Here is a 26,042-nt window from a genome sequence, read left to right on the forward strand (position 1 = left end):
AAGTCACAACTGAAAACCACCAAACTTCTCACAATTGAATATCACCGGACTTTTATAAACTCTTTAAAAATCTAAATTGAATATCTCCAAACCATTTTTTTTTGGGGTAAAATATCTCCCAACTTTTAAATTCTATAAAAGTCGTTAAAATTTTGAATTGGATACACCCATTGAACTTTTTTTTTTCTTTCTATGAATAGACCATCGCTTGTATTCATTAAACTAACAACTATAAGCTTAAGTCGTTTTCTTATGCCCGGTAATCCAATACATGAATTCTTTTGAACCATTTCTAACGTTGATATTTATTAATTTAGGGACCAATTTATCACTCATCTAAATTCTCAGAATATAAACCTACAAAAATGTTGAAAGCTGTCTATTTTTTTCTATTTTGCTACATTTATTAGTATTCACAAATGTATTGATTGATCACCCAATTGCCTCATCCTTGAAGTTAAGAAATTAGAGTCAATATTGCTCTGCCCACTTGACCACAACTCCTCAAAGCTTCTACACTCACATCACACAGTCACTGAAAACCCTGTTTCACCTAACAGAAACTCATTATTATTTTGTGCATCATGAAAAGAAAATAGAAAATGCAAAAAAATAAAATAAAAAATACCCCAAGAAAATAGGCAAGCTATACCCAGAAGAGCATGTAATTTAATTACAGAGAAAATGAACAAACCCAATTCAAAAAGATAGAAAAAAAATATATGAAATCAATGTGACAAAACTGGTATCTCCTATACTGCTGGTGGTGGTGGAGAAGGTGTGGGATTATTATTATTATTATTATTATTATTATTATTATTTCCATTGTTCCAGTTCCAGGGCTTCAAGCTCAGAATAACAATCAACGCAATAACCAGCAGCAAAATGATCAAGAAGCAAGTCCACTTGCGGGTGTTTTTCTGGTAAAACCTGGCCTTGTTCAGCTGCTGGGTCCCGCCCCTCACGAACGAGTTGGCCCTCGCCACGTGGCTCTCGATGTCGTCCAGCTGCTCCCCCTGCGCCTGCACCAGCACCGCCATGTCCAGGAACACCTGGTGCAGCTCCTGCAGATTCTTCTCCATGTCCTTTACGGCGTCGTGCCGCTCCTGGATCTCATGGATCGTGTCCAGAACCTGGCCCCTCCCCTGCTCCTGTATAGCCTTCTGCAGAAACGTTTCGCTCTCTCCTGCAAAATTAATTAAAATTCAATCATAAATCAAGCAAGAAAATTTTAAAAAGGGGCAGACGTGGATTAGGCCGGTTGGCAACCGCCGTGAATCCGCCCACTTGCATCAAAGAAATTGTGGAAAGAGCAAAAAACAAGTGACGGATTGCCCTTACCGGTGGAGATGAGGCGGTCGAGGGTTTTCTCATCGGGATTTTCGCCGGAGACGGTGAAGTACCTGCGCTGCACCGTCTCTCTGTACTCGGACGAGATCTTCTGCCTGAGGGAGTTGAAGCTGTCCATGGAGTCCTTGAGCTTCTTGCGGAGGCCGTTGACGACGGAGACCCGGGTCCGATCCGAGGACGAACCGGGTCCGCAGCCGGGGAGGCTTCTGTTGGCGGCGTTGGAGCGGTCAAGAGCCTCGAGGCGGACCTTGAGGACCTTGGCCTTCTTGAGGGCGAGGGTGACGTCGGCGTCCATGCGAGATCGGAGGTCCTTGACAGCCTTGGCGTTGTGGAGCGTTTTGCTGTGCTCGTGAGAGGACTGGAGGTTCTGGTGGAGGCGCTCCAGCTCCTTGAGCTCGTCCTTAACGGACTCCACGTCGCCGAAGAACTTATCGAGGTTGACGCCTCCGGTGCTCGGCGCCGCCGACGACATCTCGATCACGTGATCGTCATTCGTGTTCTGCTCGCTCCGGAACCGCGAAAACGAGCCCGAGAACAAGTCGTTCATGGCTGCTGCTTCTCAAATCCAAAAATCAAAATTGAAATCGAAATCGAAATCCGATTGAATCGATAGTAGAATGGGAGTAAATGGAGAGACGAAATCTCGTGAGGTTTTGAAGAGGAAGGGGCAGAGGGGTGTTTGGTTTGGGTGTAATTAGTCAACGGGGTGTCTGAGTCTTCTTCTGCAGGACGAGAGAAGAGAAGAGACGTAGAGACGTGGACGCGGTGTTGTGGATTTTGTTTCTGAAAATGAAAGAGGTTGTTTCTTAGAAGGTGAACTAACTCTATCTCTCTTTTGATAGAGGAGACCCAGTCCTATCCACGAATCTAATGATGACTTTGTAGCAATTGGGCTTGTTACTTGTTTGGGACTAAAAAACGCGTGAGGGAAAAAGGAAATTGGGAAAATTGGCTTCGATTTATTTGAATGTTAATTGTGATTTTTTTGTGTGGGAACTCCTATCCTAATCACTGGGTAATTAACCGGCTCACGGATTCTAAATATAGAGATTTGAATGACATTATAAGGTTAAATTGTAAGATTCGATTACAATTCAACGATGACAGATTTGAAATAATAAGATATAGTACATTTAAAATGAATTTGAAATTAATATATGCAAGGATTAATTTGAAATGTATTTGTTTTCTTTCTTTTCATTTTTCCTCTTATTAATATATGAGATACATGATTATAGTAGTCTAAATAAACAATTTAACCTCATAATGTCATCCAAATCCCCGATTCGGAATCACTCCATCCAGATGAAGAGCACAAAAAAGAAATTACGCGCACATACGAGACTATGATTTATGTACATAGAGGGATGGCTTGCAAATATCTTCCTAAAACAAGAGACCTGGTGGCGTCTTTATTCGGCATTTGTCTTTCTATGCTGTTTCGTTGTTTGCATAATATAAAAAAACCTCCCATTTTGCTGTTTGCCAAATGGAATGTGATTATAGATGGAACCTACTACAAGCATGGATTGACTTAAAAGGATGCCTGCCTAAATAATATTATTTTAAAATAATTATTTTTGACTTCATATGGTCTCACTTTTGTGGGGAAGGTTGCAATCTTATTTGGTTCTATTTGGTTACTAACTACCAAGACAGTTTTCAAACACAAAAGAACGTATTTTAGGGTTCACAATCAACCCCGTGCGTTACTCCTAAGGAAGTATTTGCACAAGCGCAGCATAAACAGATTCATTTGGCCAAAAACATAAACAATCCGCGGACTAAAAGAAACCTGCGTAAATTTCGCTAAGTAACAAAATACGCATGAAAATGCATAGAGATCATATTTTTCTATTCAAATGGTTACATTCGTGTACAATAATTTGGCAATACACCAATTAAACATTCATTGCTATTATTATTCAGAGAACATAAAATAATTTTATTTCATCTCCTACCTTTCCTAAGCCTTTCATAATATTCCTATTCTGGTGAAAAAGAAAAAGAAGAAAAACAAAAGATACACAAACATAACAATTTACAGGCCAAAGATACATAACATAGTACACCCGTGATTCCTATAATTGAGAATTGAGAAGGAAGCAAAAATGAATGAAAATTTTAATCTGACTGGAGCACTGTAAGGTAATAGGGATATCCCTGGCATTTCCCAGACGATCTTCTATCACGGTTTCCTTGATCATTAGAAACTAAAAGATTCCAATGCAAAACATAGTTTGACAGATCATAAGTCCCGGGAGAGAATACACAAACTTGAAGAGGAATTTCAGTTCTTGACATAGGCTCAAGTTGGACTCTGGTAGAGCTTGACCCAGACCAAATAAACGAGGATGCACTCTCCACCGGCGTTGATTTACTTGTCCGGACTTTAAGGACATCAGACGTCACCTTGATGTCAGTCACTAAGGAGAGGTCATGCCACCCTTCTTGGTTGTCAGAAGACGTGGCCGGTTGAACTGGAGTTGCATCATTTAAATTATCACTAGTACTGGAGTCCAAGGTGTTTATGTGTACAGACGCAACGACATCCGATGAGTTGAATAAAGTCATGCTAAGATTTATTTCACAGAAAGGAGCAGAGAAGTCATGATATATGGTTCGAGGTCCGTCAACTAGCCATGATATAGAACTTGTGCTTGCAGTACTGTACAATTAACGGCCAAAACATATGTCAGCGTAACATAACCTTAAAATAGGAAATAAAAGTTAAGCAAAGAAAGACAGCAAAAGATAGAAAAGGAAAAACAAACAAGATAGTTTTCAGATTCATAATCAAAACCTTTGATATTGAAACAGTACTTGCCTGCAGTGACACGCATGATGAGAAAAAAGATGTGGTGGATCGGAACCCACAGGATTATTGTCATTCTTCAGAGGCCGAGAAATCAATATGAAGTCAACTGTACTGGTGTCTCCCTGATCCACACAGAAAGAAAAAGCTCAATATGGTTAAATGCCAAAAAGCATCAATAATGTACAAAAGCATATTAATGGGTCATATATGTCTGATGCCCAAATCACAATCAACAAGGACTAATTATTATCCAGCACTTTAGTTGCCCTTCAAAACATGGTGATTCAGGAAACAATCAAATCCAAGTAATTTGATCAGTAATATTGAACAGAGAAAGATGTTAGAACCGTTATAGCAAGAATTCTATCAACCTTATGTAAAATTTCTTGGTGCAGTCTTTCACAATGGTGGAAATCTGCCAGGGGAGAGCTAGCTATATCAAAAAGCGGTTCACTACTGCCCTGAGTACCCAATCTCACATCAGTTCCCTGAAGTCGGAAATGAGAAGATATCTCATCTTCAGAAGTTGATGGCTTGCCATGATTCTGAATCCAAAAGGTAATTCATTAGAATAAAAGGGGGAAAAGGAAAATAAGAACTTAAGTTGCTGATGTCAAAACAAATATAATTCTATATATTAGCCAAACCCTCGGGTCTTCTTAACCAGATTGCAATTATTGTGAGGTGTTATGCAAAAATGTAAATCAAATGGCAAGTCATATAGAACAATTATATAAAAAGACAAAACCACAGTATCAGCACCGCACAAACCTTGAGCATAAAGAAACAAGACAACGCTTGATGAGCCATTAAAGATTGTGAAGGAAAGATGGCATCAACAGGTTGAAGTAATGAGATTTCCCATTGGTGCCCAACGGACGACAACTGATGAACCTGGAAACTCTCTGAGCTGGTCTTGTTGACAACATCCATGCGCACAAGGAACTCTTGCAATCTTGATGGACAAGGACTGATTTGGAATGACACATCTAATGAGGGCAATACCTATGAAAATGAATTTTAAAATTAACATATTTGAAGGTAGGCATTCATTTGAAAATATTACATTGATTTACAAAGGAATGTGTAAATCACCAACAAAATAAAACTCAGACCTTCACAATAATAGGAAAACAATCAAATTATACTTAGAAAAGTGAACCATATCAAGAAACTTTCACAATTGATATTGATGCACACACCTGTAAGTTGTAATGCATGCGTAAAGTGCGATATCTCATGGTGCTTGAAATATCTCCCATCTCATAATATATAGTTATGCACAAGGAAATGTTCCCAGGAACAGCTGCCCGAAACCAAAGAGGCCACAATAATGGTGTTTCCCCTTGAATTATCGTGTCCTGAAATAAAGAGATAAAGACCACAAGACCAGAAAATGCCAAGTTAAAGACTCATAATAAATCATCAAAAGATAAACATCACGACAAAATGGTACTGACCTCTGGAAATAGAAACATGGAATGAGAAACGTCAGTATGGTTAGCAGGAACACCAGAATGATCAGAATTTGTCTTTTCTAAGCAAGCAGGAAACTCTGTGTTCAAACTTTCTCGCTTCCCGATATTCAGGAATCTAGGATGACTAATCTTCATTTTCAGATTCTGCAAGCATATTAAGCCATATAAGCACATTAAACACATTGGATGCATCAATGCACAAAGTTAGCCCCTGCATGACATAAAGGCGAGCAGGGTAAATCTGTTGTTCAAGAGCATGAATGTAATAGTGTGTAATCATTACCTCAATGGTATCTACATAACAACGCAACTCAAAGTGATCAAACATAGTTCAAGCCGAATACCTAGACTACATCCTAAATGACAGGAAATAAACTATCCATAAAAGTCAACACTGCAAGATACATTCTACAGAAACATACATGGACAAACCACCTACCAAGGATCATCATTGAGAACATAGAGTGAAAAATAACCCATACCTTCACTGCAAATTCAGATTTGTTCCTCAACTCCAACACAAGATTCCGTAAATCTCCCACATATGCCCTTTTAGGTAGTGGATGAATGACACCCTCAAGCTTTGGTACACTCTGACATTGGAAAGAATATAGTTAGATGGAAAAGATGCCCAAACTTAGTTTACATTGCAAATCTGAAGGTGGAACAAAAAGGAGGGGCGAGGGCAAGCACCTTAACAACTACAAACTTTAAATTATCACTATGAGGATGCTTGGCCTTCTGTACTCGCTTTCTTATCATCTTCACAGGGTTAGTCTCAAATTTATGGAAACCAACAACAAAACCTGACAATTTCCACTTTACACCAACAATTTGTAAAATGCCTTCTACTCTAGGCGTAACCGTTAGTTGCACCTGAAAGTAACAGGAACTGACAATAAGCAGAATTCCATAAGTATTTAAAATTTACCGTGAGGACAATCTTATTAACACTTTGTTTGGCATTACTTTGACAACTCAAATGAAGTACTCACCACAGTTGTTTCACCTCCCCTTAATGAAAAGCCAACATCCGACACAGAAAGTAAAGAATTCTCAAAGTTTACATCCCTGTAAAACTCCAGCAAAAAAATCAATGTTAGCAGGTGCAAACATGATGAGAACCGGAATAGGGATACTGATATAGACAAATAAGAAATTTCTTCAAAGACAAAGGCATGATTGAGGTGTTTTACTACCTGCAAGGCAAAGCCTAATTATCAAAGCATGCAGGAGTATACCTTTGGGCCTCAAAGTTTTAAAATAAGAAATATACACTTGGTTATGGTTTAAGAGCAAACAGGCACACTTATTTTTATGCCCCACCTTTAGAAGTCCATGAGGCAGCCTAGAACCCATTAAAAACATGCAATATAGCATGTTAAAATCATCCCAATATAAGGCCCGAATTTGGCTAAGCCAAAACTCATTTTACAAACACAACAAACCGGTCCATATTAAAAAGCAACCAGTTGTGCAAATGGGGACCAAATATAGAAGCACGCAGTCAGCCGTATTACTGACCGAATTGGAGTTTTTCTACAGGTTGATACTAGTATAGCCAACGGAGAAAAGGAGAGGAAACATCAGATGCCTCACCAATGCCTTAGAAAAGACCGAAAGTAATTAGTAATTATAAACAATTGTGTACGCACCTATGGTTTAATTTAGTAGATTCACCATCATTCTGAAGCCCCACCAACAAGCTATTTGCATCTGCATCATAAAAAAATGATCAGTCTATGATTGTGACAAGGACTTGCTACTTACAAATAATCAATTTAAACGGAAAAATTGGTGTAGTGGTGGTGTTTGAGGGGAAAAAGAGTGAGAGAGAATTACCAGATTGCATTTCATCAGAGTTTTCTGAAAGCTCGCATATTAGGGATACACTAGACAGGAGGAGGGGGATTTGCAACGGATTTTTGAATTCGATATCAACCTTGACAGCTTCTGCGTATGGTGATGAAGAACAAAATATTAGGGTATGTATCTCAATGGAGTGTAAAAGAACCCTACTTACTACAGCTTTTCTTTCTTCCATATGAATGAAAGAAGAATGTGCATCATTACTTAATCACTAGGCAGGCACCAAAGTACATTGTTGACATCGGCAGAGCATACAGTTGCAATGAGCCACAAAGACATACCACTAAGAAGGAGCAGTTTGTTATATAAATCAATCATGCAACTTCATTTAAGATTCAGTCACCTCCATACCTCCTGCAACGCAAACATTCGACTCTTTGTACTTCTTTGGTATAAGCTTCGATTGTAGCTCCAACCAATTAGTTCTGGCAGTTGACAAATTTGGAATCATTTCCTCCTCTAAGGAGACCCATATTTTTTCCTTGACACTTGCCTGGAATGTTTTGGAACAAAATAATGCTAATTACAATCCAAAGTCTAAACCAACTTAAAGAGTCATTCAAGAAAGTCCATGAGAAAGAAATGCTTCTCATCAGCATCAAACAGAAATTGAACAAATACAAAAGGTATGATCACATAATCAGTGACTATGACCATAGCACAAGTTACACGACTTCTCAATAAGTAATCCATGCTCATTAGTGCATCTTACAACGTTTACCACATTTAGAACTTCATATACAGTGCTCTCAAAATTCTTTTATTGAAGTTCCCAGAAAACCAGTTCACAATTTAGAAAAGCTACAAAGAATTATGTATCAGTAAAAATATAAGAAATTGATTTGCAAACCATCAATAGACATTTACCCAACCATGTCGTGTGCGTGTGTGTGTTACAAAATGGTTCTACAAATGAACTGCATCAGCAGAAGAACACTAAAACAGTCAAGCATGTCAAACGACACATTCAGGCAGTTCTATTTGTTGTGTCGTACAGAGTGGCAATCTCTACATCATCGCAGAAGGAACACATAAAGTGACAACAACAGATGTCACAACAAAAATAGATGATGACTTAATAAGTACAACAACATCATTGAATGAATGAATGCACACACCTTGAGAAAGCCTTAAAACATATATGACAAAGCACTCGAGGCTTACAAGAGCTGTCATATTTCCAAGTTCCAACTATTGTTGTTTCACTGAAATGTTGTACCAAACATATTCCTACAGCATCATCCTTATATATATTTTTTCAAAGAGGGTGTAACCCTTATTTACAATAAGAACATCATCCTCATATTCTACAAATAAACTTACAAGCCTACTAATAGCACCAACAAATGAGAGAGAGAAGTAATACAATTATGAAGAAATGAGACAGAGAAAAAGGGGGGGCATTGAATAGAACATTTATAAACTAGAACAAAACTTACAGCTGCAGATGATGCATAGGTCCGATGATCTTCAAAAATGACCCTAAGAGATGAGATATTGATCTCAGGCAATTGAAGCTTTGATACCTCAAATGTTTTCCCTGTTTTCTATATGATCCAAAACCAAAAGAAAGCTCAGTCAGTTTTCAGTAAAAGCTAGCTGAAGGATTACGTTGTAGTCATTTAGATTGCTTAAATTCTTTTTGAGAAATTTAGATTGCTCAATCTCAGAAAAGAACGAAAGCAGAAAGTGCCAACATAAAAGAGTAAAACATAAAATAGGGTAGTCTACTAATTTTTGCTAAAGAAGTTACCCATACTTTTTGTTTCTAACTTGAACAGTTCAATGGATGTCTAGACTGAGATGTTTTTTCCTGTTACCTGTCAGGATCATATTTTAACTTTACAAACGCTTTGGGTATTTGCAGCCTTCTGAAACAGTTAGGAACTACCTAACATCCATGCCCACCATAGTTTGGGATGAGAAGAAAATACCGTATATATTTTTTTAAGTAGTAAATATATGTTAGACATTAACTCATTCTGAATGTAGGTCAAGGAAATAAAAATTCATGCTAAACTAAACTAGACCTAGAGAGCTAGCAAATGAAAGGTAAGTTTGTTTATCAGAGCAAATACAAGTTACTTTAAGGACTTTGCACTTTTACCTTCTCTATCAAGCATAGAATCCAAAGATTACTAGTACTGACCTGAACAATTTGAAGGAAGTCCCTCAGGAATAACTCCTGCGTTGTCTTGGACTGATGACTACAGGCCAGGACCTCCAACACATGATTTGCAGCCAAATCATATAACCCAAGAAGAGCATACCACCTGAATCACAGAAATTGTATGAAAAAACTTTATAGATTGTAAAACAAGAAGTTGGCATACAAAATTATACACAAACTAAAGCTGCATCTAAGTCCATATAACTTACTGTCCAATATGGAAATGAACATGGTCTTTGATATGGCTCCACGTAGTTCCTTTATAAACAGACATGGCACTTCTATAAGTGCGAATTGCATGCTTGATCTGAAGAGCACAAGGCAAAAAGCTAATCTTCAAAAGATACAACACTTAAACAAGTTAAGTTTTGCATAACTTAGAGATATAGCTACCTGATCACATTTCTTGTAACGGTCACCAGAAAGAACAAGATGAAATCCATATTTGTGTAACATAGGTGGTTTGGACAACAAGTAGCAATAAGATGCTTGCTCAAGCATTACAGCAGAATGTAGCGGCTCCTGAGAAAGAATTAGTCAGTAGTAAGAAAACGAGTCTTCATAACTCACTATATTGAAAAATTAACATTACCTCAGTGCAAACACGGAAGTAAACAGTGGCAGCCTCTTTATACTGATATCTTGCCTTCAACATCTCTATCCACCAAAGACCGCACCTTGTTGCGTTTTGCTGACTTGATGGTGCAACTTTCTGTTTGAAAACCAATGACATGTGTAATAGATTACGCAGAGTCCAACCAGAAAGAAGAAAATAAAGCAGGAAATATGGGGGAAGAAGCTGCAAGTGGATATTATAATATAAATCAACAGTACTTCAAAATTTCCTTCCAGAAAACCTGCAGAACAATTCATGCATATGCAAACCTGAGGTGCTCATTCAGAGCAAAGATGGAATTGTAAATGAAGTATGCAGCTTCTTTGTTGGGAGGTTATACACTACGGACGAGAGAGTTGGATTTTAGGTGGATGGGTAGGGTTGGTATCCAATTGATGAGGAGATCGCATATTGGTTGCAAGGCCTTTGAAGGAAGACAAAACTTAGAGGGTTACATTTGATTGTGGAAGGGATAAGTCCCTTGGGTTGGATGGGTTTTCAATGACAGCTTCTCAAGATTGCTGGGTCGTGACTAGAGATGATCTAACTAAAGACTTTGAGTATTTTAAGAGTGGGGTTGTGATGTGAGCACTAATGCCACTAAAATATGCTTGATTCTTAAAACTTCATTGATTCAATTCATGGATAATAGACCTATAAGTTTGGTCACTAGCATCTATATGATTTTAGCTAGAGTTTTATCCTTGAGATTGAGAGAAGCATTCAGTTATGTGATACCTATTTCTCAAGGGCTTTTATTATAGGGTGACAGATCTTGGACGTGGTCTCAGTTGCAAATGAATGGTGGCAGAGCAAAGATGCTTAATCTCAAATGTCAAAGAAAACAATTGGCGATTGATTAGAAAGCAGGGAGAAAAAATACATACTAAATAGGTATTGAAAGCATTTTCCATGCAATACTCTGCCTCCTTTCTTGACTGGTCTGACATGAAATATGCAAGCCCCATCATTTCCTGCAAGAAAATATGAGATAAGTCAGATTTGTTACACCATGAGACCATTCACGAAACGAAATATAAACTTTTCAGAAACGAGAGAAAGAGAGAGATATCAAATGTAAGGATATGTAAGCAGATGGGTAAAATTGAAATCCAAAAAGGAAATTTAAACTTAGGGGGAAAAAACCCAGAAGAAATTAAACACACCTGTACGCCGGCATAGCGTTTCCAGGCTTTATCAAGCTTGTAATCTGTGGAGATTAGACGATAATTTGATAATGCAAGTTCATAATCACGTAGCATGAAGGCATAATCACCCAAAACTCTAATCTGAGATTCATTGGAGTTAAAGGTATACCTAGAACAAGGAATGTAAAACCCATATTAGAAGAATAAAGGGGCATAATTAAGAAACACAGTAACACATCAACAACGGAATAAAATCTCTTGTACAGCATACGTAGGGCCACTGGGAGAGTCCACCACGTCTTCTTTCCCTTTTCTCCACCATAGATTTTTTATTTGGTTCCGAAAACCTTTCCTTGTTGCAGAAACCTGAAAACCATAGAATTGGATAAAAAATATTAATTAATATGTGTGTAAGTGCATATATAAACGAAAGGATTAGACAGACTGTAAACCGGAATGTAAAATACTCCCAAAAACTAAAGGTGATATTATTGAGATACATACCTGCTGATTGAGCACACGAATTTTTTGCTCCATGTAAGGAATAACGTGTTTAGTTGATAAATCTTGCATAAGATCTTTTATCTGTCCCAGTTTGTACAAATTGGATATCATGATCAAAATTCTGACGTAAGCAAAAAATTTGAATTATCAACCTTACATAGGATTGTAAGAACATTAGATAATGAGAAAGAAAAGCACTTTACCTCATTAAAATCGTCAACATTAAGGAAGCAACGAAGAGGTTGACTAGGTAAATCATCAGATTTCTGTCAATAATGATACCGTTAGGTAATATATCTATAGCAAACCAGTGCAGAACAAGGTAAGATCTGAGTACTAGAGAATAGCTTACATAAAGCACCCAGGGATAATCTTGATGTTCAACCACGCCATCTTGAGAAGAATTAATGCATAGTAATTGACAGTCAGAGCCGAAGGTGCTCCTCATTTCAGTTAAAATTTTAGTTGCCCTGCGAAAATAAATAAGACTAACAATATCAATTTTCCATGGCTGTCACCTTTGATTTTCTAAAGTTCCAATTTCTCTTAGAACTCTTATCCATTTTTATCAACATGTTTAACTTGTCAAGCAGAAAAGTTATAAGATTGTTGTTCAAAAAAGAGCAGAAAGAAGTACAAGGACCCATCTTAGGAAAGAGAACAAAACCAACAACAAATTATTCCTTATTTCATGGCTATGCAGATTATTGATTCAATTTCTGGCATGATTAGAAAGCCAGGAAAGATACATACTTCTCCAAAGGGCCATCTTGATTATCATGCACTAGCAAATAATGCTTCAAAATCTTTGGGTCCATTGCCCCACTGGTAAGAAGGGAGGGTAACTTGTTGGTGTTAAAGAGGTCAACAAATCTGTTGATAGGCTGATCATCCTTTGAAGAAACTACTACAAGACCTGCAAGTAAAATCAAACAAGAAAATTACAACTCTATGGCAATTAATATCTCAAAAAAGAAAATATCATATTAAGAACTATGTGTCTATGACTGATAGCGTGGACCATACTTGTTGAGCCTTGTCATTAAATTGTAACTAAATAAGCAAGATAATAGGTACTTCTTAAGTTTCAACACCGTACATGCCACAGGATGATCAAAAGCTTCATGGTCTGAAAAAGACACAGTATGTACAAGCTCTTTGTTGAAAAACTGAAACCATGATGGTAGAACTTCATTTTCAGATCCTGCAAAGGAAAACCATAATCACTGCTAAAACTGCAGATCCGGTAAACTACAAAAATTCATCTCAATTCCAATTAAACAAGTAAAGGCAGATGCATAGGATAGTCTTAGAAACATAAATGCTGAATCATTTCTTTAAAATAAAATAACAACTTTTTAAAATTTAAAAAATTATAATAATCAGGCACAACAAAACTCCCTTGAGATCTCAACCACAAATCTAAATAAGGAATATCACTTACTGGACACTGCATTATTAATTTGAGGCAGGTCAGAGCACAATTCAGAAACATCTTTCTCTGCAGCCTGGGTTATGACTTGTTTCAACCTCTCTTTGGCTACCTAGGTAAGATTAAACAATATATCTCAGGCTCTGACAGTTGAGAACTCCAGAGAAAATTAATATGTTTACACTTTCAAACTTCGAATTAAATGTTTATGAATAGAAGCCTACTAATATCCATTAGTCAAATTAGTAGCCCAGAAAACTTGAGTGAAACTAACTTAAAAATTTTAGGCTTCGGGCATACCCATTAGTCAAAATGGTATTTTCAACTACCCGCACAATCATAGTGCAGCTGAAGTGAAGGTTTATGGTTTCCCAAATTCCAACGAAAATCCTAAATTCAAACGATCTATTTTCTTTCAGTTCCCGCATTTTCACAGCAGCTCAACAAGACAATTAGAAAGTTACCTCCAAATTCGGTTGCCGAATATCCGACTCATAAAACAACCGCAACCCGAACTTCTGAAGTCGGTAAGGTTGATCACTCGCCGTCCGTACGGGCACTGCACCAAAACCAAACAAAAGAGCCTCAATTTCCACCCTAAAAAACCCTAACATACAATTACATATACGTAAATGCAAAACTTAGCAGAAAAGTGAAAAAGAGTGTGGTGTGTTCACCGTCGATGTTGTTGAAGACGCAGAAGGGCCTGAGCATTTGAATGAAGGTGAGTCCGTTCTTGAGGCAAGCTTCTTCAACGAGAGGTGTGCGGAGCACCATGACAACGGGACTGATCTCGTCCAACAGCATTCTGCCAAGTGACGTATTCGCCGGATCCACCATTTTTGTTCCCCTCTGAAATTGGGTGACGACGACGACGACGACGACCCTCTCAACTCGGGCTCAATGACGTCACTGAGCCACTCACCGGGTCGATGCGGCTCGGGGTGAGTCGCGCGGGGTTTGGCTCGCTCAGATCCCGGACGTCGATGGAAGATTAATGAGAGCTGATGAGAAGGAGCGCCTCGTTGCAAAATGAATCTGCATATGAGAAAAGCTACGACTCCGTTTTGTGGGTACAATGGACTGTCGTAAAGAGGTAGCTGTCTGTTTTTAATTTTATTTTAATTTTTTGTATTTGGGTCATGTATGTGGGCTTACTGGATTTAACGGTGGATAAGCCCATGTTAATTTTTAAAGTTACACAAAATCCTTCTTCTTTTTGGTCAAAAAATTTATAGCTTGCACTTGAGCCAATTTTCTATCAGATATCAATTACCAATAATTACTTTTTAGGAAAGACCAAGACCCTAATGCGGGCTACATATTTTTATTTTTTTTGGTAACAATGTGGGCTACATATTTGCTTTCTCTTGTTCGGGAATCTATATATATATCGCAAAAAGCTGATAAAACACTTAAAATATCAAAAAATGCCCTTGGTTAATGCAAACATTAAGAATTGAAATTATTAATTAAATGAGGATAATATGGTAAATTCACACTTTTTCATACTAAAAAAAATTAAAATTAAAAGAAAATTCAGATAATTGATCCTATTTTTATGGAACACAACTACTCATTGTCTTTTTTAATTCTAAAATAAATTTATATTTTTTATAATAAAATAAAAAAATAAAAAAAACCTCGCTTGCGGAGAGGCTAGTTTTTATTTTAAAGGAGAATGAGAAAATACCAAGACCCTAATGTAGGTTTACTTATGAATATCAAAACTTGATGGTTGGTACCTTGTATGGGTAAATTTATAGGCAATGTTCTTTTTGGCCAAAGTATAGGCAAATGCATTTGGATAGCGCTTTTTTGTTTAGACGAAAACTATTTGGAATGAGAGAATGAGAGAATATTAAATAAATCAAATGGCCTATGGGTAATGGGTAATGGAAAGTCAAATGATCTACTTGATCATGCTTGTAAAAACCTAGGCCAACTTTTTCCAATGAAAACTTAAACACCTCCCCCTCTCAAAACTTAAACTCCTTCATGATTATGATTTACGAGTCACAACTACGTGCTGTAATTTACACATGATTAATATAACATATTTAACGATAAAAAGTGAATAAGTACACTAGACATTAAATAAACTATTTAGGGTTTTTTTTGGGATAAAAATATGATAGAATTTTATTAGATCAATAAGAGTAAAAAGTATAAAGAATACATACTGTAAAGAGAGCAATCCCAATAACAATATAGTAACTATGGGTAAAACTTCCCCAATGACTGAAAAACTGAAACAAAGAGAATCACACTTGAAAATAACTTTTCTAAAATGTGTTTCAACCACCATAATTTCCTCAAATTTAGTCCAATGATCAAAGACAACAACTAGTTGCTAACTGGCATGACTATCTTAAAGAGACTAAGAATGCCCAACAACTTCCACTAAGTTTCTAGAATCATGAGACATAAAAACACAGAAAACTCAATAGTTTTTGGACTTTATTAAACAAACTAAACCAAAATAAAATAATTGAAATAACGTCGGCAAAAGAAAAACAAATCACCGCTAATCTTCCTTCTGGGCATGACATAAAGAGCCCGACCTAGTTAATCCAATGCCTCAACGCACCAATGAGCAATGGATCTACCATGACCAAGTAGAAACACCTCAAAGAGCAGCCTTGCAAGATGAGGCACAACCAAAGTCAGTCTATATATGAGACAACAGATCTGCCAAAAGAAGAGTAGATCGACATAGGTTCACTAAAAGCATAAGAACATTAAAGATCTGACGACCCCTTGGAACCAAAGCGTTCTCTCTCTCTTAGCAGTTAGGGTTTTCTTTCATTTTTTTTTAAAATTTTTTTATGAGGGACCTCAATGTTTAAATCTATGTAATGCAAGCCTTCTAATACAATTAAATTTTATTAAGACCTTATCAGTAGAAACCTCAATTCACAAATGTACCCAAAAAAAAACCAAATTGACAAAACCATATTTTTCCCATACTAATTTATTTAGGGAAATTTTTTATTAAAAAAAATAGAGGAAAAAAAAAAGTATTTCTTCGGACGCGTGCCCTTGCACAACAGTACCGTTAGACTCTCCCACCAGCGCGCACACAAACCTTTCCCCAAACTCTCACAAGTGGGAGAAAGAGTGCAGGCCACGTGTTTGTTATAAATGTCAGTGCGCTTCCTCTTGGGCACAAGTAACTTCTCGCTTTCCAGACACCTCCTCGCCGCGCCAAAAATCTTCGCCTTTCGCCCTGGCAGTTCAACCCTCGCCATGTCCAGCCGCCTCAACTTCCGAGGCGGTCGCCGAGGCGGCCCCAACTCCGGCGGAGGCCGCCGCGGAGGCGGTGGCCGAGGCGGAGGAGGGGGCGGTCGTGGAGGTGGCCGCGGCGGTGGCGAACAGCGCTGGTGGGACCCGGTATGGCGAGCCGAGCGCCTGAGGCAACAAGCAGCGGAGGTAAAGTTATGTCTTGTTTTGGTTGATTGAGCTTTGGAGAGTCAGAGTCTTAGTGGTAATAAATATGGTGTGCATTGCAGATGGAAGTGCTTGATGAGAATGAATGGTGGGGAAAGATGGAGCAGATGAAGAACGGGGCGGAGCAGGAGATGGTGATCAAGCGCAATTTTAGTCGCAATGATCAGCAAACCCTATCTGACATGGCTTATCAACTGGGGCTTCACTTGTAAGTAGCCTAACGAGGAATTTTATCAAACAGTTACTGTGCATCTTCGTCTTGTTCATGTTTTTGGTCAAGCATATTGATCTTACAGTCTCATGTTTCTTGTTTCTTACGCTTATGGGAAGAAAGCCATGCGTATAATAAAGGGAAGGCTCTTGTGGTCAGCAAAGTTCCGTTGCCGGATTACCGAGCAGATCTTGATGAGCGTCATGGTTCCACGCAGAAAGAGGTATCACTTGACTTATGCTGCATTGCTACAAATTACAATGCTTTAATACCCAATGGTTTTTTTTTTTGGTGTTCTCTACAGATTAAAATGTCCACGGAGACTGCCGACAGAGTTGGGAGTCTTTTGCGCAGCTCACAGTCACAGGGAGAAGTATCTGTTAATGTGGCTTCTGGGTCTGGCCAGGGAAGCAAACAAACTTCTGCTAGTGTAAATGCAAGCAAACCTGTCTCCCAGTTAGAGCCTGATACTGTAAAGGAGAAAGAGAAACTCAGCCTTCAACTTAAGGAGAGGCAGGAAAAAATGAAGGTACATATTTGAATACCGTACTTTTGAGTTTGGAATTGTACGTTACCATTGTTATATTGTAAAAATGAAAATTATTCCTTTTCTTTTTCTTCTTCTTCCTCTTTTGATTTTTTGTGGGGAAATTTATCCTTGATATTGGTTACTCATGTGCAGGTGAGCAATAGTTTGAAAGCAATGCAGTTGTTTCGAGAAAAGCTTCCTGCATTCAAAATGAAGTCTGAATTTCTTAGAGCTGTGTCAGAAAATCAGGTGCAATCTTTTATCCGCATTCATTTGAAATTCTCTACTTTTAATCAAGAATCTATGCAAGTTGAACTCTCGTAGGAATTGAAATTTGTGATGTTTATTCCAGTCTAAATGAAAAAAGAAAAAGAAAAAAGGTTTTCTCATCATCTGCACAGAGAGAGAAACTACACATATAACGAACAATTTAATGAGCATCATGTATGTTAGTTGCAGAATAGGAGTGCAGTAATTTGGTCTAGTGGTCTCTAGTGGCTTGGCAGACCTGTGATAATTTTTCTTTTCTATTTGATGGTTGGGTACTTTTGACAAAATCTCATGAGGAAATCAGAGGTTCCCGTAAATGTTTTACTAAACAACAGATCCTTTTTCGGGGGATGCCAATTTTTTGCTTATGCTCCTTATTGTTTACAATGCAGGTCTTGGTAGTCTCTGGGGAGACAGGTTGTGGAAAAACAACACAGCTTCCTCAATTTATTCTAGAAGATGAGATTTCACGTCTACATGGTGCTGACTGCAACATAATATGCACACAACCTCGTCGTATTTCTGCTGTGTCTGTTGCAGCTCGTATATCCTCTGAAAGGGGAGAGAATCTTGGTGAAACTGTTGGTTATCAGATCCGCCTGGAATCAAAGCGTTCTGCTCAAACACGACTCCTATTTTGCACCACTGGAGTATTACTTCGACAGTTGGTAATACAATTTTTCTGATATGTTTCCGACACCTGGTTTAGAATTGTACACTGGATGTTAGAAACATTTGTTAGTAAAAATACCCTCCCAAAACCATGTTGTTTTAAGAAATGCGTATCCCTCTCTCCTTTTTCTTCTTCTTCTAGAAAACCTATCATTTTAGGGAAAGTCTTCTTTCAAGTCTCAAACCCTGTCATTTATACTCTAATATGTTGATTTTTTTTTTTAAACACAATAAATTATTAATTGGCACGAATTTTTATTTAAAGTATATTTTACTTGATCATAAATTCAAACAACACCTAGAGTGTTGAAAATTTTACTTTTATAGTTTTCTAAGTAATTTTAATAATATTGTTGATGTGCTTATACACTCTGAGTTGCCTTTTTACACTCTATAACTATGTGCACATGTTTTTCATGCCAAGCTTGTACTCCAAAGGCACCAAAATTTTATGTGTACTAGTTTTACCTAAAAGCTTTATCATTATGGTAATGTACAGGGATTCTTACTGATACTTGTAAGCTACACTATCTGAACATCTTTTATGTTTCTTATGTTTGATGTTGACCTACAGGTTCAAGACCCCATGCTAACTGGCGTGGGCCATTTGCTAGTGGATGAAATCCATGAAAGAGGCATGAACGAGGACTTTTTACTAATAATTTTGCGTGACCTTCTTCCTCGGCGTCCAGATCTACGATTAATTCTAATGAGTGCCACCATCAATGCGGACTTGTTCTCCAAATACTTTGGAAATTCCCCAACAATACATATACCAGTATAATCATCTTCCTTTTAATAAACTTGTATCATTGGGATTTTTCAAATTATCTGTTGTTTTAAATGTATTCTTGTTGACAAATGGCAGGGATTAACTTTCCCTGTGGCAGAATTATTTCTAGAAGACATTCTAGAGAAAACTCGTTATATTGTCAAGTCAGAGTTTGACAACTTGGAAGGGGGAAATTCCAGGAGAAGAAGGAGACAGCAAGATTCCAAGAAGGATCCTTTAACTGAATTATTTGAGGCAATCCAGCATTCCCTATCATTCTAAATATCATTTTCGTTCCCATTGAAATCTACCTGCTTATACTGAATAACATAGACTTATAATCAATAATGTATAAGGCTTTTAAACTTTAGCTTCAGCAGTTCCTACATTAATATTTTTAAAAGTATTTATGAGGATAGTGCTTTGGCCATGCAGGATGTTGATATTGATGCTCACTACAGAAATTACAGCACATCTACAAGAAAGTCTCTTGAAGTGTGGTCTGGTTCACAGCTTGACTTGGGTCTGGTAAAGAACTTGCCTTATCACTAGCATGGTTTTTTAGTTTTTTTTTGCTTTGAAGAATTATGCTGCACATTGTGTTGCATCTGACTCTCTAATGAGCATGCTTTCATGCTGACAGAATTTTGTTTGTATGATTGTCCAGTTACTTTCATTTTTTATTTAAATAATGAATTCCTTTCCTGTTTTGAAAATGGATAACATAAATTAGCATAAAAAAACATATTGGTAGGTGGAGGCAACAATTGAACATATATGTCGCCATGAGAGAGATGGAGCAATTCTTGTTTTCCTTACAGGCTGGGATGACATTTCAAAGTTACTTGACAAAATTAAGGGAAATAGATTCCTCGGAGATCCTACAAAGTATATGGTTCTTCCCCTGCATGGGTCCATGCCTACCATCAATCAACGCGAAATCTTTGATCGTCCTCCCCTCAACAAAAGGTAAGCATAGAGTGTTGTAAAATTCTACCTGTATTCAGGAATTGGAATTTTTCATTTGATCTTACCTTCTATATATGATTATTTATCCTTACCCTAGTATGTGCTTCGGTTCTGGTACCGAATGAAAATGTAATTCGTGCTTTTGTTGTTTGCTAACATGTTGATGATCGCTATTCACTACCCTGCATAATCCATGGTGTTATAATTTATTAACCTCTCCTTCCCCCTGTTTTATTTCACCTATTTTTCCAAATACTAAATTTCCTCAAATCTATTTCTTAGAAAAATTGTGCTGGCTACAAACATAGCGGAGAGTAGTATCACCATAGATGATGTTGTGTATGTCATAGACTGTGGAAAGGCAAAGGAAACCAGTTATGATGCTTTAAACAAGTTGGCTTGTCTATTACCATCGTGGATTTCAAAGGCTTCAGCACATCAGGTATAATTTACTACCAGAAGTAACTGAATTCAAGGTCTTACCTGTATGTCAAACTTGTTGAGACTCTACCAAGCTGGATCCATTTATGGTTTGTCAAAATAAACATTTTATTAAATTTTATTGCTTTGGTGATGATTCCAGAGGCGAGGGCGTGCTGGCCGTGTGCAGCCTGGAGTTTGTTACAGACTATATCCAAAAATGATCCATGATGCAATGCTCCAATATCAGTTACCTGAAATTCTCCGAACACCTTTGCAAGAGCTATGCCTCCACATCAAAAGTTTGCAGCTTGGAGCTGTTGGGTCTTTTTTGGCGAAGGCACTTCAGCCACCAGATCCTCTTGCTGTTCAAAATGCAATCGAACTTCTCAAAACCATTGGAGCTTTAGATGACATAGAGGGGCTTACTCCGCTTGGTATGTATCAGTTATGCAAGTCTCTACTGAATATCAGCTCTGGTAGTTGACTGACAAATCTTACATGACAGGTCACCATCTTTGCACACTACCATTGGATCCAAACATTGGGAAGATGCTTCTAATGGGTTCTATCTTTCAATGCCTGAATCCTGCCTTAACAATTGCAGCTGCCCTTGCTCATCGTGACCCTTTTGTCCTACCAATAAATAGGAAAGAGGATGCTGATGCTGCAAAACGATCCTTTGCTGGTGATTCATTCAGGTAAAGCTCGTTAAGCTGAGCCACATTGCTGAATTTTACAAGGTTTATCTTGTACCTCTTGCTTATTTTATTTATCTATTTTATGTAGTGATCACATAGCTCTTGTCAAGGCTTTTGAAGGATGGAAAGAAGCCAAACATAACGGATCAGGAAAAACATTCTGTTGGGATAACTTTTTATCCCCGGTAACCTTGCAGATGATGGAGGATATGAGGATCCAGTTTCTAGATCTATTATCGAATATTGGCTTTCTTGACAAATCCAGGGGTGCTCACGTAAGCTCTTTAGATTTTAAGGGCCCCTTTGGTAACATTTTTGTGTTCTATTTTTTTTTTTTGGATTGAAGATAGGGAGTTGGGAGGGAGAGAGAAGAAAGAGTTAGGTGTGAGAAACAGGAAATATATATAGAAGGACATTTAAGTAAAAACTGAAACAACTAGCAAAATGTTTTTAGTTTTCAGTTTTAATTCATCTATTCGCCCTCCATCTCTTTATCATTTCTCTTATTTCTCTCATCTAAAACAAAAAAACAAAAAATAAAACTGTAACCAAATGAACTCCGAGTTTTTTTCCTTGTAAAAGTGCTATTTTCCTTTTAATTATGATCTTGTTGATGCTGCACTTATTCAACTGTTATTCTTTCTCAATCCACCTTCCAAGTGATGTGCTAAAGTGGCCTCTGCCTTAACTAAATATAACATGTGCATGCAGGCTTACAATCAATACAGCCATGACCTGGAGATGGTGTGTGCAATCCTCTGTGCTGGGCTCTATCCGAATGTTGTGCAGTGTAAAAGAAGAGGAAAGCGGACAGCATTCTATACTAAAGAAGTTGGTAAAATTGATATCCATCCTGCATCGGTCAATGCTGGGGTTCATTTATTCCCTCTCCCTTACATGGTTTATAGTGAAAAAGTGAAGACAACCAACATTTTCATTCGAGACTCTACAAATATATCAGATTATGCTTTACTTCTGTTTGGTGGTAGTCTTATCCCTAGCAAGACTGGTGAAGGTATTGAGATGCTTGGAGGTTACCTTCATTTCTCTGCATCAAAGAGTGTTTTAGAATTAATTCGGGTAATGCCTCTCAAGATCTTATGTTAAATTTGTCATTTCTAGTATGGCAGCTGCTCCTACCCTATTTTATTTAGATAATCAAAACAATGTCTTGAATAGTTGTCTTTGGTTATCGATTCTTGCAGAAATTGCGTGGTGAACTTGACAAGATTCTAAACAGGAAGATTGAAAACCCAGGATTGGACGTCTCAAGTGAGGGAAAGGGAGTGGTTTCGGCTGTGGTTGAGTTATTGCATAGTCAAAATGTACGATATTAAATCATTTGTCTCTTATGGATTGTCACAGGTTTGGAGTCAACTCATTTTTCTTTACAATAGAAGATAGTGTGTTGCAGTAAAATTTTGTCCCTTATTATGTAATGCTGTTCGCGGTGTGAATGTACCCTCTTGATAAGTTATCTTTGTTGACAAGGTTTAAAATGATGTTTTTAGTTTAATAAATTTCTAGTAAAAATAGGAGGTTAGCAATAAACAATTGTTAATAACTACTTTCATTTTAAATCTAAATGACTCTTAATATTGGATTAAGTCAATCATTACCTGAATATGTTGTTATTATATTGTTTTTTATATACTTAAATAAGCATTTACTTTTAATGTTGTGCAATTTTTTATGGGTTCGGATTCTCTGCTCTGATAGGATCTACATGACTTTATTATTTACATCTCCGAGCCTAATCGAGTCCTTAGTATTCCAAAGATGGATTTTAGCCTTCAAACCCTTATATTCAAGTCATAACGTGGTTCAATAATATCAACGTGATTCGATATATATATATTTATATGTTGAGGCTGTTTTTTTCAATATGAAAGAAGAAAAGCGACAGAAACGAGAAATTATAGAATAGGACTGTATCTCCATGTCAGCTTGTGATACTCCCATTCAAAATTTGCCATGTGTTATTTTTTATATTAAAAAACATAAGTTTTTACAGCTGGATTTAAAACTTCTTTTTTATATTCATAATAAAACTAAAGAAAAAATAAATCGAAAAAGACAGAAAAGGACAAAGAAGACGCCGGAAACCACCTCACACCCGACCCAACCCCTTACCCAGCACTGCCGCCCCTCCCTCTCCTAACTGTCTCTCTAAAAATGCAAGGTGTCTTGAACCCGTGGAATACCACCTGCAAGATAACATAAGCATTGAAAATGAGTCCAATTTTATTCAATTACCATTAACACCCATCTCTCACCTAAACCTTTTTCAGATCTGATTGCATCTGTCAACAAATGAGTGAGGCCTTCAAAAAGAAGAAATATAGATGGGTCTTTGGTAGCCACCAAAAGGGGGAGAAACAAGGATTGGGATATGGTTAATTTATTGAATTGCGTGAGAGAGAGAGAGAGAGAGGGAGGAAGTAAGAAAGAGAGACACTGGAAGAGAAAGAGAGGGAGGGGCGGTGGCCAAGGGGAGGCTGCGCAGGGTAAGAGAATGGATCAGGGTGGGTGATTATGTCTCTTTCCTGATTTTTTATTTTCTTAATTTTATTTCAAAAGATAATAATGGGTTTCTTTTCCAACTATAAAAAAAAGCTTTATTTATTTTGAAAAATGACACATGGCAAATTTTGAATGGGAGTATCACAAGCTGACATGGTGGTACAGTCCTATTCTATAATTTCTCGACAGAAACATCCTCAGCCCTCGGTTAGTTAGCCGCAATTATGGCCAAGCAGCAGCAAGAGAAAACATGGACAGCCGCACCTGCCAAGTTTCACACATGTTAAGGTAACCAAGGCCTGACATGTGGCCACCACATGGTTGCACACACACCCCTTGGGGGCAGTGGCGGATCCAGGATTCTCGGGCGAAGGGGTCACAGTGTAAAAGGTTCAAAAATTTTTTAGAAGAAAATAACACTATAAAAACAGAAGAATAGTACTTTCCATCCATTGTATAAAACGAGGTTTCTTTTAAAAACATTGCATTATAGCTTCATAAATTATTATTATTTTAAAAATAATTTTAGGCACTTTTGTTAATGTCTTATATAAAAGGGAATATCATTTTTTATAAAGAATAAAGGCTTTTTATCACAAATGGTCCTTGACGTTTATGAAATTATCACGAATGGTCCTTGAGGTTTTTTTGTGACACTAATAGTCCTTAACGTTTGAACTTTTTATCACAAATGGTCCTTGCTGTCAAAAATTCTGTTAAGTGTATGATGTGGAAGATAAGTGGAGCCCACATGTACAATCATATCGTGACATGTGGATTAAATAAATAAATAAATAATTTTTTTTTTATGAAAATCCATTAAAAAACCATTTAGCCTCTCTCTCTCTCTCTACTCTCTAAATGGTTTTTTTAATGGATTTTCATAATAAAAAATTATTTATTTATTTATTTAATCCACATGTCACGATGTGATTGTACATGTGGGCTCCACTTATCTTCCACATCATACACATAACAGAATTTTTGACGGCAAGGACCATTTGTGATAAAAAGTCCAAACGTTAAGGACTATTAGTGTCACAAAAAAACCTCAAGGACCATTCATGATAATTTCGTAAACGTCAAGGACCATTTGTGATAAAAAGCCAAGAATAAAATTATAATGTATAGAGACTACAATTATCTTTTAAAAAAGATACTTCAATCACAACTAAAACGCCGTGGTTTTGGTACGAGCCATGCTTGAACCAGTTGAAAATTAACCACCAGTTTAATGACCTTGTCCCCTCTATAAAAAGGAAGGCCCTTTCCAGTGAAAACAAAAGATAAAATTCGCCATGTTACATTAATTACACTAGCCTCTTCGCACACGTTTCCACCCTGTGAGAGGTTTTTTTAAAAAAAATTAAAATTTATTTTTGAATTAAAAAAGATAATGGGTAGTTGTGTTCCATAAAAATAGGCCATTATCTTATTTTTCTTTTAATTTTAATTTTTTTTAAATATGAAAAAGTGTGAATTTACCATATTATCCTCATTTAATTAATAATTTCAATTCTTAATGTTTGCATTAATCAAGGGCATTTTCTGGTATTTTGAATGTTTCACCGTTCTCTGCCTTTTGCTTTATATATATAGATTAACTAAAGAAAAGAGAGTTTTTTGAATAAGCTAGCTGTCGAGTCAAGTGTGCATGTATTCGTACAAGGATTTTTCCAATTCTTCCAAGAATACGAGGGTTCTAGCACCAACGATATAAACAAAGGATTGTTTCGAAAACTGATTATAATTTAGGGTCTAACCAAAATAGACCCATACAACTAAAATACTCTAGACAATAACCCATCTATTTTATTACATTTAAATAAAACCCAATTTTGAATTGGATGCCAAAGTGTTCATAAATTATGACATATTTACAAATCATGCCATCAACCCCTCTTTGTTGCTGAACATTTTTCTTCTTAAAAAAATCTCTTAAAGTTAGGATTTCAATAATGTTTTTAACTAGGCATTCAACGTGGTTTCTATTTTTTTTAATCCATCAATTTCCTCGAGGAGTCACAATTTGAACCCGTGCATTAATTAGGGTTGATTATTTCTCTTTTTTCTATTGGGGAGTTTGTTAGCATAAATGATATATTGGTCTCTTTGATAGTTGTGTAACAATTTTTGTATA

The 26,042-nt window shown here is 37.1% G+C and overlaps 3 protein-coding genes across 5 annotated transcripts; 1 reads left to right on the top strand and 2 right to left on the bottom strand.

The window, feature by feature from the left end:
* Positions 1–625: 625 nt before the first annotated feature.
* Positions 626–2,194, bottom strand: LOC110774203 (syntaxin-121). The gene is made up of 2 exons (XM_021978748.2): positions 1,342–2,194; positions 626–1,186 (listed from the first exon to the last, which is right to left on the bottom strand). The coding sequence occupies exons 1-2, from the start codon at positions 1,895–1,897 to the stop codon at positions 753–755; spliced, it is 990 nt and encodes a 329-aa protein (XP_021834440.1). The 5' UTR covers positions 1,898–2,194; the 3' UTR covers positions 626–752.
* Positions 2,195–3,160: 966 nt separating this feature from the next.
* LOC110774201 (Tetratricopeptide repeat (TPR)-like superfamily protein) lies at positions 3,161–14,468 on the bottom strand. 2 transcript variants are annotated; one of them, XM_021978744.2, is made up of 28 exons: positions 14,063–14,468; positions 13,850–13,944; positions 13,398–13,497; positions 13,053–13,157; positions 12,707–12,869; positions 12,306–12,423; positions 12,157–12,219; positions 11,954–12,034; positions 11,721–11,815; positions 11,468–11,618; positions 11,189–11,275; positions 10,278–10,397; positions 10,079–10,207; positions 9,895–9,992; positions 9,665–9,788; positions 8,955–9,062; positions 7,867–8,008; positions 7,489–7,599; positions 7,302–7,362; positions 6,642–6,717; positions 6,340–6,522; positions 6,129–6,239; positions 5,629–5,790; positions 5,371–5,529; positions 4,940–5,173; positions 4,540–4,713; positions 4,178–4,290; positions 3,161–4,018 (listed from the first exon to the last, which is right to left on the bottom strand). In XM_021978744.2, the coding sequence occupies exons 1-28, from the start codon at positions 14,223–14,225 to the stop codon at positions 3,475–3,477; spliced, it is 3,870 nt and encodes a 1,289-aa protein (XP_021834436.1). In that variant the 5' UTR covers positions 14,226–14,468; the 3' UTR covers positions 3,161–3,474. The 2 variants fall into 2 exon arrangements, with proteins under 2 accessions (XP_021834436.1, XP_021834437.1); XM_021978745.2 differs by lacking the exons at positions 13,053–13,157; positions 13,398–13,497; positions 13,850–13,944; positions 14,063–14,468 and having other exon boundaries at positions 11,954–12,074; positions 12,707–12,847.
* Positions 14,469–16,469: 2,001 nt separating this feature from the next.
* On the top strand, positions 16,470–22,879 carry LOC110774202 (RNA helicase family protein). Of its 2 annotated transcripts, XM_021978746.2 has the most exons (16): positions 16,470–16,817; positions 16,898–17,043; positions 17,170–17,269; positions 17,351–17,575; positions 17,729–17,824; positions 18,238–18,513; positions 19,092–19,295; positions 19,386–19,544; positions 19,725–19,817; positions 20,044–20,258; positions 20,541–20,700; positions 20,842–21,115; positions 21,187–21,379; positions 21,468–21,654; positions 22,091–22,459; positions 22,585–22,879. In XM_021978746.2, exons 1-16 carry the CDS (start codon positions 16,530–16,532, stop codon positions 22,714–22,716), a joined length of 3,117 nt encoding a protein of 1,038 aa, XP_021834438.2. In that variant the 5' UTR covers positions 16,470–16,529; the 3' UTR covers positions 22,717–22,879. The 2 variants fall into 2 exon arrangements, with proteins under 2 accessions (XP_021834438.2, XP_021834439.1); XM_021978747.2 differs by lacking the exon at positions 16,470–16,817 and having other exon boundaries at positions 16,902–17,043; positions 17,166–17,269.
* Positions 22,880–26,042: the final 3,163 nt, after the last annotated feature.

This window comes from Prunus avium, chromosome 7 (assembly GCF_965620075.1).
Source record: "Prunus avium chromosome 7, drPruAviu1.hap1.1, whole genome shotgun sequence".
Lineage (NCBI taxonomy): Eukaryota > Viridiplantae > Streptophyta > Magnoliopsida > Rosales > Rosaceae > Prunus > Prunus avium.